The sequence below is a fragment of the Vidua macroura genome, chromosome 35 (genome assembly GCF_024509145.1).
Source record: "Vidua macroura isolate BioBank_ID:100142 chromosome 35, ASM2450914v1, whole genome shotgun sequence".
Lineage (NCBI taxonomy): Eukaryota > Metazoa > Chordata > Aves > Passeriformes > Viduidae > Vidua > Vidua macroura.
The window spans coordinates 699,042-715,024 of NC_071605.1; the positions used below are offsets into that span (position 1 = coordinate 699,042).

At 54.8% G+C, this 15,983-nt stretch overlaps 1 protein-coding gene across 10 annotated transcripts in view; it reads right to left on the bottom strand.

The window, feature by feature from the left end:
• Window positions 1–15,983, bottom strand: part of DTNB (dystrobrevin beta) — a 188,488-nt gene that overhangs the window by 148,514 nt on the left and 23,991 nt on the right. For all 10 annotated transcript variants that reach the window (XR_008441023.1, XR_008441024.1, XR_008441022.1 and 7 more), the window contains 3 exons: window positions 10,317–10,471; window positions 6,718–6,823; window positions 2,147–2,313 (listed from right to left, as the gene is read on the bottom strand). Coding sequence is in view for 7 of the 10 variants with exons in the window: in XM_054002118.1 (XP_053858093.1) it covers window positions 2,147–2,313; window positions 6,718–6,823; window positions 10,317–10,471 (428 nt within the window). In the remaining 3 variants the exon portion in view is untranslated. The remainder of the gene's footprint in view (window positions 1–2,146; window positions 2,314–6,717; window positions 6,824–10,316; window positions 10,472–15,983) is intronic.

The window sequence follows — 15,983 nt, forward strand, 5'->3', positions numbered from 1 at the left end:
AACCCAGTGCAATTCCCTGGTTACACCCTGTGGGGCTTGGAAAAGCCCCGTGGAGCAGCTCTGCTCCAGACCCTGAACGTGCCCGAGGGAATCAGCCCGGAGAGGCTGCTCCAGATCCAGCTGCCCAGGAGGAACATCCCCACCCTGGGGGAACATCCTCACCCAGGAGGAACATCCCCACCCTGGGGGAGCATCCTCACCCAGGAGGAACATCCTCACCCAGGAGGAACATCCTCACCCAGGAGGAACATCCCCACCCTGGGGGAGCATCCTCACCCAGGAGGAACATCCTCACCCAGGAGGAACATCCCCACCCAGGAGGAACATCCTCACCCAAGGAGGAACATCCTCACCCAGGAGGAACATCCCCACCCTGGGGGAACATCCCCATCCAAGGAGGAACATCCTCACCCTGGGGGAACATCCCCACCCTGGGGGAGCATCCCCACCCAGGAGGAACATCCTCACCCAGGAGGAACATCCTCACCCAGGAGGAACATCCCCACCCTGGGGGAACATCCTCACCCAGGAGGAACATCCTCACCCAGGGGGAACATCCCCACCCAGGAGGAACATCCTCACCCAGGAGGAACATCCCCACCCTGGGGGAACATCCTCACCCAGGAGGAACATCCCCACCCTGGGGGAACATCCTCACCCAGGAGGAACATCCTCACCCAGGAGGAACATCCTCACCCAAGGAAGAACATCCCCACCCAGGAGGAACATCCTCACCCAGGAGGAACATCCTCACCCAGGAGGAACATCCTCACCCAAGGAGGAACATCCTCACCCTGGGGGAACATCCTCACCCAAGGAAGAACATCCTCACCCAAGGAGGAACATCCTCACCCAGGAGGAACATCCTCACCCAGGGGGAACATCCCCACCCAAGGAAGAACAACCTCACCCACGGAGAGTGCCCTTGCCCATGAGCAGTGCCCTGACCCATGAGCAGTGCCCCTGAACCCATGAGCAGTGCCCTGACCCAAAAAACAGTGCCCTGACCCCAGAAGCAGTGCCCTGACCCAGGAGGAATGCCCCTGACCCACAAGGAGTGCCCTGACCCCAGGAGCAGTGCCCCTGACCCAAAAAAGAGTCTCCTGACCCATGAGCAGTGCCCTGTCCCATGAGCAATGCCCTGACCCCAGGAGCAATGCCCTGTCCCATGAGCAATGCCCTGACCCCAGGAGCAATGCCTTGACCCACGAGGAGTGCCCCTGACCCACGAGGAATGCCCCTGACCCACAAGAAGTGCCCCTGACCCACGAGGAATGCCCTGACCCACAAGAAGTGCCCCTTACCCACAAGGAGTGCCCCTGACCCACAAGGAGTGCCCCTGACCCACAAGAAGTGCCCCTGACCCACGAGGAATGCCCCTGACCCACGAGGAATGCCCCTGCCCAGGAGGATGCCCTTACCCACAAGCAGTGCCCCTAACCCACAAGGAGTGCCCCTGACCCACAAGAAGTGCCCCTGACCCACAAGGAGTGCCCCTTACCCACGAGGAGTGCCCCTGCCCATGAGAAGTGCCCCTGCCCATGAGGATGCCCTGACCCACGAGGAGTGCCCCTGACCCACGAGGAGTGCCCCTTACCCACGAGGAGTGCCCCTGACCCACGAGAAGTGCCCCGGCCCACAAGAAGTGCCCCTGACCCACGAGGAGTGCCCCTGACCCATGAGGAATGCCCCTGACCCACAAGAAGTGCCCCCTGCCCACGAGGAGTGCCCCTAACCCACAAGAAGTGTCCCTGACCCACGAGGAGTGCCCCGGCCCACAAGAAGTGCCCCTGACCCACGAGAAGTGCCCCTGCCCATGAGGATGCCCTTACCCACGAGGAATGCCCTGACCCACGAGGAGTGCCCCTAACCCACAAGAAGTGCCCCTGACCCACAAGAAGTGCCCCTTACCCACAAGGAGTGCCCCTGACCCACGAGGAGTGCCCTGACCCACGAGGAGTGCCCCTAACCCACAAGAAGTGCCCCTGACCCACAAGAAGTGCCCCTTACCCACAAGGAGTGCCCCTGACCCACGAGGAGTGCCCTGACCCACGAGGAATGCCCCTGACCCACAAGAAGTGCCCCTGACCCACGAGGAGTGCCCCTGACCCACGAGGAGTGCCCCTGCCCAGGAGGATGCCCTTACCCACGAGGAGTGCTCCTTCATCTGGTGCTGGTTGCTGTGGGGGCCGCTGGCGTGGCCCCTCCAGAAGCAGCTCTGGCACAGCTGGTAGTTGTGGCACTGCTGGCAGCGGTACCGGAAGCCCATCATGCTCTCACAGTGGCAGTACGAGCACTCCACGGGGTGGAAGACTGGCACACGGGGAGAAACACAAAGAAAAGAGAAGTCCCAGTGAATTTCTGGCAAACCTGGAACATCCCATTCCACTGGAGCTGCCAGGCCCCCCCAGCTCCCCCAGCACTCGGTATTTGGGCAGGATTTTGAGGGCAGAGCAGAGAGATTTGGTTCCATTAACACGCAGGTGAAGCTGAGGGTAACCCAGCAGTTCCAGGTTCTCACAATATTCCTTCTTCAGACATCTCCCTCCCTGGGCACACTCAGAATTCCCCAGCAAAGCTGAGCACAGGGTGGGGTCTGTCCACTGTCCCAGTTTGCTCCCAGCCCCAGTGTCCAGCCTGGCCTTGGGCACTGCCAGGGATCCAGGGGCAGCCACAGCTGCTCTGGGCACCCTGTGCCCCTCACCACCCCTCCAGGGAACAATTCCTAATTCCCAATATCAGATGTAAACCTGGAGCCTCACTGATTCTGAAATCAAAGGCTGTTTCCTGCCGTGTCATAAGCCAAAAATGCTAATTGCTAATTAACTTGTAACAAAGCTGCAGCACACCAGGAGGATTTGGCTGGATTGTGCCTAAGGAGATCCCTGGAGCCCAGAGCCACCTCTTCAGAAAGGGCAATTCCTGGTCCAAACCCCCTCTCACCCCTCCCTCCTGCACCTCCAGAGCTTCCAGTGAGGAATTCCCAGTGTCCCTCTGAATGTGACCATCCAGAGAAGTCAGATCAGTCTGACCTGCAGAGCACCATCAGGGGTGGGCTAAAATAAACATCAAGAAATGATCTTCCCTGTTCTACCCGTGCATGGACAATCCTGCTCCACTGAAGCCTTGAGGAATGTGAGCACGAGGGGAAGGAGCTGAGACCTCCCCATGGCAAATGCATCCTGAAATGGGAGGGACAAAACAGAGCCAGGGCCTGCCCACCCTGCCAGGGAACAATTCCCAATTCCCAATCTCCCATCCAGCCCTGCCCTCTGGCACTGGGAGCCATTCCCTGGCTCCTGTCCCTCCAGGCCTTGTCCCCAGTCCCTCTGCAGCTCTCCTGGAGCCCCTTCAGGCCCTGCAAGGGGCTCTGAGCTCTGCCTGGATCCTTCTCCTCTCCAGGTGAGCAGCCCCAGCTCTCCCAGCCTGGCTCCATGAGAAATCCTCCCCCACCTTGTCAGAACTGTCCCTTCTCCTCCCTGGCTCCTGCAGGCAGCAGAGATTGCTGCTGATAAAAGGGAGCAGAAGCAGCACAGAACCCAAACCCTGAGATCCTGATGAGGGGAGCAAAAACAACCCAAACCCTGAGATCCTGGTGAGGGGACCAATAACAACCCCCAAACCCTGAGATCCTGATGAGAGGAGCAATAACAACAACCCAAACCCTGAGATCCTGGTGAGAGGAGAAGTAACAACTCCCAAACCCTGAGATCCTGATGAGGGGAGCAATAACAACCCCCAAGCCCTGATATGCTGATGAGAGGAGCAATAACAACAACCCAAACCCTGAGATCCTGGTGAGGGGCCCAATAACAACCCCCAAACCCTGAGATCCTGGTGAGAGGAGCAATAACAACCCCCAAACCCTGAGATTCTGATGAGAGGAGCAATAACAACCCCCAAACCCTGAGATCCTGATGAGGGGAGCAATAACCACCCCCAAACTTTGATATCCTGATGAAAGGAGCAATAACAAGCCCCAAACCCTGATCTCCTGATGAGAGGAGCAATAACAACTCAAACCCTGAGATCCTGATGAAGGGAGCAATAACAACCCCCAAACCCTGATATGCTGATGAGGGGAGCAATAACAACAACCCAAACCCTGAAATCCTGATGAGGGGAGCAATAACAACCCCCAAACCCTGGGATCCTGATGAGAGGAGCAATAACCACCCCCAAACCTTGATATCCTCATGAGAGGAGCAATAACAACCCAAACCCTGAGATCCTGATGAGGGGAGCAATAACAACCCAAACCCTGATCTCCTGATGAAGGGAGCAATAACAACCCAAACCCTGATCTCCTGATGAGAGGAGCAATAACAACCCAAACCCTGAAATCCTGATGAGAGGAGCAATAACAACAACCCAAACCCTGAGATCCTGATGAGGGGAGCAGTAACAACCCAAACCCTGATCTCCTGATGAAGGGAGCAATAACAACCCAAACCCTGAAATCCTGATGAGAGGAGCAATAACAACCCCCAAACCCTGATCTCCTGATGAGAGGAGCAATAACAACCCCCAAACCCTGATCTCCTGATGAGGGAAGCAATAACAACCCCCAAACCCTGAGATCCTGATGAAAGGAGCAATAACAACCCCCAAACCCTGAGATCCTGATGAAAGGAGCAATAACAAGCCCCAAACCCTGATCTCCTGATGAGGGGAGCAATAACAACCCCCAAACCCTGAGATCCTGATGAAAGGAGCAATAACAAGCCCCAAACCCTGAGATCCTGATGAGAGGAGCAATAACAACCCAAACCCTGATCTCCTGATGAGGGGAGCAATAACAACCCCCAAACCCTGAGATCCTGATGAGAGGAGCAATAACAACAACCCAAACCCTGAGATCCTGATGAGAGGAGCAATAACAACCCCCAAACCCTGAGATCCTGATGAGGGGAGCAATAACAACCCCCAAACCCTGATCTCCTGATGAGGGGTGCAATTACAACCCCCAAACCCTGAGATCCTGATGAGGGGAGCAATTACAACCCAAACCCTGATCTCCTGATGAAGGGAGCAATAACAACCCAAACCCTGATCTCCTGATGAGAGGAGCAATAACAACCCCCAAACCCTGAGATCCTGGTGAGAGGAGCAATAACAACCCCCAAACCCTGATATGCTGATGAGGGGAGCAATAACAACAACCCAAACCCTGATCTCCTGATGAGGGGAGCAATAACAACAACCCAAACCCTGAGATCCTGATGAGAGAAGTAACAACCCCCAAACCATGAGATCCTGATGAGGGGAGCAATAACAACCCCCAAACCCTGAGATCCTGATGAGGGGAGCAATAACAACCCCCAAACCCTGAGATCCTGATGAGGGAAGCAATAACAACCCAAACCCTGATCTCCTGATGAGGGGAGCAATAACAACATTCTGATAACAGAGACCAGGAGGCACAGCCAGGACAGGGACAGGGACAGGGACAGCACTCACTGTCCTGCACAGGGCACAGCCTCAATGATGGATAAGAGAAGATTGGAACAGCCAGGATCAGGGATTATTAGATCAGGGAGCAGCAAAATGGGAACAAAAGAGGTGGCAGCTGTTTTGGTTACCTGCAGGTTTGTTTGGTTTTTTTTTTTTTTGTTATTCTTGCTTTGGGCTTTTTATCTGTTTTGGGTTTTTTTTTTTTTGGTTGTGGTTTTTATTTTCTGTTGTTGTTTTCTTGGGTTTTGTTTGTTTAGGTTTTTTGGGGGTTTGTTTAGTTTGGTTTTTGTTTGGGTTTGGGGTTTTTGTGGTTTTGGTTTTTTGTTTTGGTTTTCGTTTTTGTGTTTAGGTTTTTTTTGTTTGTTTGTTATTTGTGTTTGGTTTATGGTATTATTTTTGTTTGCATTCATTTTTCTGCAAGGGCCAAAGTTTAGCTTTGGATAGGAAAGACCCAAATGAAGGGGAGCAGCCAAGCTGGTCCCCTCCTGCTCCTGGCTGCTGCCAGGGAATGCCAGGATCAAATCAGGAGCCCCTTTGCCCTGGAGTTCACCCAACATTTTAACCAGACCAACCTCCTCACCTCCTGGGCACGATTCCCCATAGGACTTGACCCCAGGAAATTGCCACCATCAAAATTAATTTAAAAATCCCAGGATCCCTGAGGCTGGAAAATCCCTCCCAGCCCATCCAGTCCCAGCTGTGCCCAATCCTCACCTTGTCCCCAGCCCAGGGCACTCAGTGCCACATCCAGGAATTCCCTGGACACTTCCAGGGTTGGGCACTCCAAACCTGCCTGGGCAGCCCCTGCCAAGGCCTGCCCAGCCTTTCCAGGGAGAAATTCCTGCTGCTGCCCACCCTGAGCCTGCCCTGGCCCAGCCTGAGGCCATTTCCCCTTGGCCTGTCCCTGTTCCCTGGGAGCAGAGCCCGACCCCCCCTGGCTGTCCCCTCCTGGCAGGGAGTTGTGCAGAGCCACAAGGTCCCCCCTGAGCCTCCTTTTCTCCTTTCCCAGCTCCCTCAGCCCCAGGAACATTCGGAGAATGTCATTTTTCTTCCACTGCCAGCTGTAACAGTAAAATCCCCGGGGTTTGCACTGCTGCTGCTTTCACCCACATCCCCAGGCAGGTGACCCAGCCAGCTCTGGGATGCTCTGGGCCAGGACTGATGAAGGCACGAGCTGCTGCTTTTACAGGGGCAAGGACAGAGCATCCCCACGTGGGAGCAAAGCCCCGCTGTGCCCCCCGGGCAGGAGAATGCTGCATTTACCATTTTCAACGTGGGCCAGTCTGTGCATGAGGGGCAGCCACACAAGGCACTGGGGAGGAGGGTCAGCCATCAGCGTGTCCAGGAACATGTTGAGCATCACCTTCTTCTGCAGGGAGAGCACAGGGAGCACTGGGCTGCAGAGCCAAGCATGCTGAGAGCCACTGCCACGGCCTCTGCAGCCCGAGCCCTGCTCTGGGACACAGCCATGGAATCAGGGAATGCTTGGGGTGGGAAGGGACCTGGAAAATCATCCAGTGCCACCCCTGCCATGGCAGGGACAACTGCCACTGCCCCTGGATCCCTGGCAGTGCCCAAGGCCAGGCTGGACACCTGGGGCAGTGGGAGGTGTCCCTGCCATGGGTGGGATTTCAGAGCCCACCCAGCCCAAACCATTCTGGGATTCTGAGAACATTTTTGATGAGAGGAGTTTTCACTTTTGGAGTCCCACTGTCCAGCCTGGCCTTGGGCACTGCCAGCCACAGCTGCTCTGGGCACCCTGTGCCCCTCACCACCCCTCCAGGGAACAATTCCCAATTCCCAGTATCAGATGTAAATCTGGAGCCTCACTGATTCTGAAATCAAAGGCTGTTTCCTACTGTGTCATATGCCAAATATGCTAATTGCTAATTAACTTATATTTAGTCACTATAAATTTTACATCAAATGCTGGAGAAATGTTTCTTCTGGAGCATCATCATGCCCAGAGTCTAAACATTTAATTTTAGGCTTAAGATCAATCAAGTTCATGTTTACAGTTGATTTAAGGATTAGTTATATTATTTATATTACCTCAAACGAGAAACAAATCATTGGAACAATTAAAATACAACTGCAATGGATTTAAAAATAAACTGCTGCACAGAAGGTGTTTATTTTGAACAGATCCTGGAAGTGACTTGTTGAAACTGATTGTCTTAACACAGTGAAAAAGCTTTGAAAAATCAAGGGGAAATAGTAAAAATGGTGTGGTTTTGGTTTTGGGAAAGAAATGAGTCATTCCTGATCTGATGGGGAATAGGGGTGGCCCTTCAAGGAGGGGAATCAACTGAAATGACAGGAAATCCTTCAGTTGCTTCTTTTGGACTGCTTCAAAGTGTTTGGGTTGGACAGGGGACCTCAGTGACCCCCAGCCCCAATGCCCTGGGAATCCCAAATCCCAAATCCTGAATCCCAGATCCCTGATTCCAGATCCCGAATCCCTGATCCCTGATCCCAGATCCCCAATCCTGAATCCCTAATCCCAAATCCCTTATCCTGGATCCCTAGCCTCAAATCCCAGATTGCAAATCCTGAATCCTAAACCCCCAATCCCCGATCCCAGACCCCAAATCCTAGATCCCAAATTTCCTATCCCCAAATCCCCGATCCCCAAATCCCCAAGCCCAGACCTCAAATCCTCAATTCCCAAAATCCCCAATCCCCAAACCCTCAAATCCCCAATCCCCAATCCTTGATCCCAGTCCACAAATCCCCAATCCCCAAATCCCAGACCCCAAATCCCTGATCCCCAAACCCCAAATCCCCGATCCCAGAACCCAAATCCTCAATCCCCAAATCCCAAACCCCAAATCCCCAAACCCCAGACCCCAAATCCTCGATCCCCAAATCCCCAAACCCCAAACCCCAGACCCTCAAATCCCCAATCCCCAATCCTTGATCCCAGACCACAAATCCCTGATCCCTAAATACCCGATCCTCAAATCGCCAATCCTTAATCCTAAAACCCCAATCCCCAGACCCCAAATCGCCAATCCCTGACCCCAAATCCCCAGACCCCAAATCCCCAACCCCAAATCCCTGATCCCCAAATCCCCAATCCCTGATTCCCAAACTCCAGACCCCAAATTCCCAAATCCCCAAACCCCAGACTCCAAATCCCAGACCTCAAATCCCAGACCCCAAACCCCCGATTCCAGACCCCAAATCCCCAAAGCCCAGACCCCAAACCCCCGATCCCAGACCCCAAATCCCCAAACCCCAGACCCCAAACCCCCGATCCCAGACCTCAAATCCCAGACCCCAAACCCCCGATCCCAGACCTCAAATCCCCAAACCCCAGACCACAAACCCCAAATCCCCAAACTCCAGACCCAAACCCCTGATCCTAGACCCCAAATCCTAGACCCCAGACCCCAAATCCCCGATCCCAGACCCCAAATCTGAGACCCCAGACCTCAAATCCCCAAACCCCAGACCCCAAACCCCCGATCCCAGACCCCAAATCCCCAAACCCCAGACCCCAAACCCCCGATCCCAGACCCCAAATCTGAGACCCCAGACCTCAAATCCCCAAACCCCAGACCCCAAATCCCCGATCCCAGACCCCAAATCTGAGACCCCAAACCCCAAATCCCCAAACCCCAGACCCCAAACCCCCAATCCCAGACCCCAAACCCCCGGATCCCAGACCTCAAATCCCAGACTCCAAACCTCAAATCCCCAAACCCCAGACCCCAAACCCCCGATCCCAGACCCCAAATCCCCAAACCCCAGACCCCAAACCCCCAAATCCCCGATCCCAGACCCCAAACCCCCGATCCCAGACCCCAAATCCGCAAACCCCAGACCCCAAATCCCCAAAGCCCAGACCCCAAACCCCCGATGATCCCAGACCCCAAATCCCCAAACCCCAGACCCCAAACCCCTGATCCAGACCCTAAATCCCCGATCCCAAACCCCAAATCCCCAAAGCCCAGACCCCAAATCCCCAAAGCCCAGACCCCAAACCCCCGATCCCAGACCCCAAACCCCTGATCCAGACCCTAAATCCCCAATCCCAAACCCCAAATCCCCAAACCCCAGACCCCAAACCCCCAAATCCCAGACCCCAGACCCCAAACCCCCGATCCCAGACCCCAAATCCCCAAACCCCAGACCTCAAACCCCCGATCCCAGACCCCAAACCCCCGATCCCAGACCTCAAATCCCCAAATCCCCAAAGCCCAGACCTCAAATCCCCAAGCCCCAGACCCCAAATCCCCGATCCCAGACCCCAAATCTGAGACCCCAGACCTCAAATCCCCAAACCCCAGACCCCAAACCCCCGATCCCAGACCCCAAATCCGAGACCCCAAACCCCAAATCCCCAAACCCCAGACCCAAACCCCCGATCCCAGACCCCAAACCCCCGATCCCAGACCCAAAGCCCCGATCCCAGACCCCAAACCCCCAAATCCCCGATCCCAGACCCCAAACCCCCGATCCCAGACCCCAAACCCCAGACCCAAAGCCCCGGTCCCAGACCCCAAACCCCCAAATCCCCGATCCCAGACCCCAAACCCCCGATCCCAGACCCCAAACCCCAGACCCAAAGCCCCGGTCCCAGACCCCAAACCCCAAATCCCCAAACCCCAGACCCCAAACCCCCGATCCCAGACCCCAAACCCCAGACCCAAAGCCCCGGTCCCAGACCCCAAACCCCAAATCCCCAAACCCCAGACCCCAAACCCCCGATCCCAGACCCCAAACCCCAGACCCAAAGCCCCGGTCCCAGACCCCAAACCCCAAATCCCCAAACCCCAGACCCCAAACCCCCGATCCCAGACCCCAAACCCCTGATCCCAGACCCCAAAGCCCCGATCCCAAAGGCCATCCCTGACCTGCTGGGGGAAGCAGGTGCGCACCGAGTGCTCCGTGTAGCCGAAGGAGGGTCCCTCGAACACGGCCGTGGGCAGCTTCAGCACCTCCCGCAGGAACTGCTCAAACTTGGGGAAAACCATCAGCCCGTTGGAATCTGAGATCTGAGAGAAAATATCTGTAAGAAAATACAATAAAGCCCCCCGGTAAATACGGGATCGCTGCGGGAACGGGCCCCTTGTGCCCCGAGGGCTTCCCTGAGCTGGGCTGGGAGCAGCACTGCCAGGAGAGCAACTACCCAGGGCACTGCCAGGAGCAATGGCACTGCCAGGAATGAATAATGGCACTGCCAGGAGTAATGGCACTGCCAGGAGTAATGGCACTGCCAGGAGAGCAATTACCCAGGGCACTGCCAGGAGTAATGGCACTGCCAGGAATGAATAATGGCACTGCCAGGAGTAATGGCACTGCCAGGAATGAATAATGGCACTGCCAGGAATAATGGCACTGCCAGGAGTAATGGCACTGCCAGGACAAAAGTCATCCAGGGCACTGCCAGGAGTAATGGCACTGCCAGGAATAATGGCACTGCCAGGACAAAAGTCATCCAGGGCACTGCCAGGACAGAATTCATCCAGGGCACTGCCAGGAATAATGGCACTGCCAGGAATAATGGCACTGCCAGGAGTAATGGCACTGCCAGGAGTAATGGCACTGCCAGGACAAAAGTCATCCAGGGCACTGCCAGGAGAGCAATTACCCAGGGCACTGCCAGGTGTAATGGCACTGCCAGGAATAATGGCACTGCCAGGAGAGCAATTACCCAGGGCACTGCCAGGAATAATGGCACTGCCAGGAGTAATGGCACTGCCAGGAATAATGGCTGTCACAGCATTTACCCAGGGCACTGCCAGGAATAATGCCACTGCCAGGACAGCAATTATCCAGGGCACTGCCAGGTGTAATAGCACTGCCAGGAATAATGGCACTGCCAGGAGTAATGGCACTGCCAGGAGTAATGGCACTGCCAGGAGAGCAATTACCCAGGGCACTGCCAGGAATAATGGCACTGCCAGGAATAATGACTGTCACAGCAATTACCCAGGGCACTGCTAGGAGTAATGGCACTGCCAGGACAGAATTCATCCAGGGCATTGCCAGGAATAATGGCACTGCCAGGAGTAATGGCACTGCCAGGACAAAAGTCATCCAGGGCACTGCCAGGAGTAATGGCACTGCCAGGACAGAATTCATCCAGGGTACTGCCAGGAATAATGGCACTGCCAGGAGTACTGGCACTGCCAGGAGTAATGGCACTGCCAGGACAGAATTCAACCAAGGCACTGGCAGGAATAATGGCACTGCCAGGACAGAATTCATCCAGGGCACTGCTAGGAATAATGGCACTGCCAGGAATAATGGCATTGCCAGGAATAATGGCACTGCCAGGAGTAATGGCACTGCCAGGAATGAATAATGGCACTGCCAGGACTAATGGCACTGCCAGGAATAATGGCTGTCCCAGCATTTATCCAGGGCACTGCTCCCACTCCCGGCTTCCTCCATCCCAGCCCAGGGCAAAGCTCCTGCCCTGCACCAGCTGGGACACAGAGGGAGCAGAGTTCCCAGGAGAACTCCACGGGAACACAGTTTGAAGCTGGACCTGGAGAAACCCCTCAGAGGAGGCTCCAGAATGGAACACAGCTCTAACGTGCCACAGGCACAGCTGGCAGAGCTCCAGGGAACTGCACACCGAGGGCACGGGGGATGGCAGGGGCACAGCATGCCAGGATCCCTGGGACTGGAAAATCCCAGCCTGTGCCTGATCCTCACCTTGTCCCCAGCCCAGAGCACTCAGTGCCACATCCAGGCCTGCCCTGGACACCTCCAGGGATGGGCACTCCAAACCTGCCTGGGCAGCCCCTGCCAAGGCCTGCCCAGCCTTTCCAGGGAGAAATTCCTGCTGCTGCCCACCCTGAGCCTGCCCTGGCCCAGCCTGAGGCCATTTCCCCTTGGCCTGTCCCTGTTCCCTGGCAGCAGAGCCCGACCCCCCCTGGCTGTCCCCTCCTGGCAGGGAGTTGTGCAGAGCCACAAGGTCCCCCCTGAGCCTCCTTTTCTCCAGGCTGAGCCCCTTCCCAGCTCCCTCAGCCCCTCCTGGGGCTCCATTCCCTCCCCAGCTTCACCAGGAGCCGTTGGAAGCCGAGGGCACTGAGCTCATCCCCAGGAACTGCACGGGTGGGAAGGGGAATCAGATCCCATTTTGGATCCGAGATATTGGGAATTAGGAATTGTTCCTGTGAGGGTGGGCAGGCCCTGGCACAGGGTGCCCAGAGCAGCTGTGGCTGCCCCTGGATCCCTGGCAGTGCCCAAGGCCAGGCTGGACACTGGGGCTGGGAGCAGCTGGGACAGTGGGAGGTGTCCCTGCCATGGCAGGGGTGGGATGGGGTGGGATCTAATGGGGTGGGATTTAATGGGGTGAGATTTAAGATCCCTTCCAGCCCAAACCATTCTGGGATTCTGAGAACATTTGTGAGGAGTTTACACTTTTTTAAGCAGCTCTGTGGGGACAAATGCGCTGCTGAGAGCAAAAAGGGGCTGAGCAGATGTTCCCTGGTGTTTGTAAGGATGGAAGGAGAGGAGGGAGGTGCTGGAGGTGCCCCACTCCCTGTCCCTGCTCCTCCCTGAGCCCCTCCCCAGAGCTCCACTCCAGCCAAGGCCAGTGCCAGGGGCAGGATGCAGAGAGCAGGACAGGAGAAGGACATCCCAGCAAACAGAACCATCCTGGGATGCAGCATCTCCTTGGAGAGATCTCTCACCCAGCCAGCACACCCAGATCTCTCACCTGGTGCACACCCAGAGCCTGGGCACTCTCCAAAGGGAGGTTTCACCAGTGGAAACACGACCTAGAATTCCCCAGGATGTGACAGATCCCAGATCTCCTCAGTGGCACTGAAGCCTCTGTGCTGTTATTTCAGGCACCATCAGTAATTAAACATCAAAAAGCTCATGCTGGCAGAAAATAACCTTCATTTCAGTGATCAAAACCAGCTTCAGAAAAAAAAAAAAAAAAAAGACACTTTCAGAAAGGCACATTTCCAGTAAACTGGAGAAATATTCCCAATTTCCTGAAAGAATGAGCTCAGGAAGAAGCCTGCAATGCCTTAGTTAAGAGGGATAAAGCTGCCTGGAATTTGTATCACTGATTGAACAGAGCAGCTTGAACTGAAGGTTTCTTGAATAATGTTATAAAATAAAACATATTAGGAGGAATGGGGGGAAAAATAAAAAAAAAAAATGGTGGATTTGTGTATTTTAGAAAAATAAGCCAGTCAGAAAAATTAGACTTAACCTTGAAACTGAATGTGGAAAAAAAAGTCAGACGAAAACGCACATAGAATGAAAACAATGGGAACAACTAAAATTAGAGAGCCAAAATTCCAGAATCCTGGTCCACTCTGGAGCAGAATCCCTGCAGAAGTGGCCCCTGCACAGGAGCTGAAGGTCTGCAAAGAACCTGGCAGGGTGGGAGGGGTAGGACACGACAGGGACATGACACAATTGTGTTTAAAATGGGCTGAAAGCTCCTGGCTGTGCTCAGGACATTCATCTGAGCTGAGCAGGCAGCAGGGGCCAAGTGATCCTAAAGAGAGAGAAACTCAAGGTATGGAAATCTGAAAATGAGAGAGAAGAGCCCAGGCTGTGCCAAGGGGAAATGAAAAACCCCTCCAAACCCCACCAACGTTTGCCTTGCAGTGAAAAAAAGTGAGTTTCTTGTCAAAGTGGGAAACTTCCACGTGGGGAAGTGGCAGTGCAATTGGAAATGATAAAAAGCAGGATGCAATTATATCCTCCCAAAGGGCAGCTGGTGACAGGATGAGAGGGAACAGCCTCAGGCTGGGCCAGGGCAGGCTCAGGCTGGACATCAGGAGGAATTTGCCCATGGAAAGGCTCAGACCTTGCAGGTTTGGAGTGCCCATCCCTGGAAGGGCTGGATGTGGCACTCAGGGCTCTGGGGGCAAGGTGGGCACTGGGCACAGCTGGGACTGGATGGGCTGGGAAGGATTTTCCAGATCCTGGGATCCCTGCCTTGCACAGCCCCCACAAGGAGCTGCTCTGCAAGGAGAGCACGTCCCAGGAAATTCCAGAGCCAGGGAAGGGCCCCTCTGAAGCTCCCCCAGTCCCTCTGTGCCACAGGGACACTCCCAGGACACTGTCCTGTCCCCATCATTCACGGGGACCGTGGGAGGAGGAGACTTTCAAAACACAACTCCCAGGATCTGCAGAGAGCTCCAGCCTGCTCAGGGGAGGGAGGCTGGGCTGGGATCCTTCTGGACAAGGAGATTTTGGGGGTGAACCGGGTCAGTAATCAGGGAGACGTGTGGGAAATGGGTTTGTAAAGAATAAAACAAGACTAGATATTTTATAGAATTAGAACGATGACAAATACATTGCAGCAAGACAATGTGGAGAAAAAAATAGAGGTGATTAGTGTTAGAAGTGATAGCAGCATGGTGTAGCAAAAGCTAAAAAACATTTCTGAGGTATTGTAACCAAGAAATAGGCTGGCTTCTGATGGAATGGCATTGAGTTTTACATCTCTTGTGTCTCACTAGTCACCAAAACTGACAACAGAATAAAATCTTTTAAAACGCCTCTCAGTTGCCCTGTCTCTGTAAAAGCTGGGAAAACCAACAGGAAAGAGAGGGGGAAAGCAAAGCAGCACAACCATAATGCTCAGAGGAAATCCAGACCCAGGGAGCAGCTGGAGCAGGCACATCAGAAGCCTGCTCCCCCCCCAGAGCAGATGGCTGGGCAGGCACATTCCCTCCCTGGGAGCCCTGGGCACTCAGCAGCCCCTGCTGGATCTGCCTGCTCTGGAAGTGGCTCCAGGAGCAGCCAGGGGCTGAGGGTTTGACACCCACCACATCTCTGGGAGGTTAAAGCAGAGCTGGTCTCTGCTTCTCCATCTGCTCACTGCAGTGTTCCTGCAGGAGCCCTGGGGCTCCTGTGCTGGAAGGGCAAGGAGCAGCTCTTTGCAGTTCCCCATCTTGCTCAGGATTTTCCAGAACTCTTTCAGCACCAGTTTTCTCTCCAGCTGGAGGAATCCTGCTCCATTGTGCTCGCCCAGCAGGATTTTGGGGTTTGGGTTGTGGGTCAGCAGGGCTCAGGGCAAGGGACAGGGCTGGGAGCACCCCAGGACAGTGGGAAGTGTCTGTCCCAGGTCCCTTCCAACCCAAACCATGCTGGGATTCTACCTCAGCACCTGGAATGACAGAGTGAGAAGGGGCAGAGAGCCTCAGGGGAAGCAGGAGATTCACAGGAGCCTCCAATGTCCTCAAAGCAGAGAAATGGTGACACCTGGGACAAAATCAACCCTCAAGTTCTCCATTTAAAGAAGTGCCCAAGAGCTTAAATTAAAGGAATGGGCTTGGGAAGCCTCCTCAGTCCTGGGCTCGGGATAAGCAGGAGCTGGACCATGGAACAAACATCCCTGGAGCTGTCCCAGGAAGGCCTGGACGTGGCACCCAGTGCTCTGGGGACAAGGTGGGGACTGGGCACAGCTTGGGATGGGCTGGGAGGGATTGTCCCACCTTAATGACTCTGGAATTCTGGGGTTTACAGCACAGCTCCAGCTCAGCGTAAAGACCACGGAATCAGCAAAATAAAACCCCTGCAGAGCTCAGCACCAG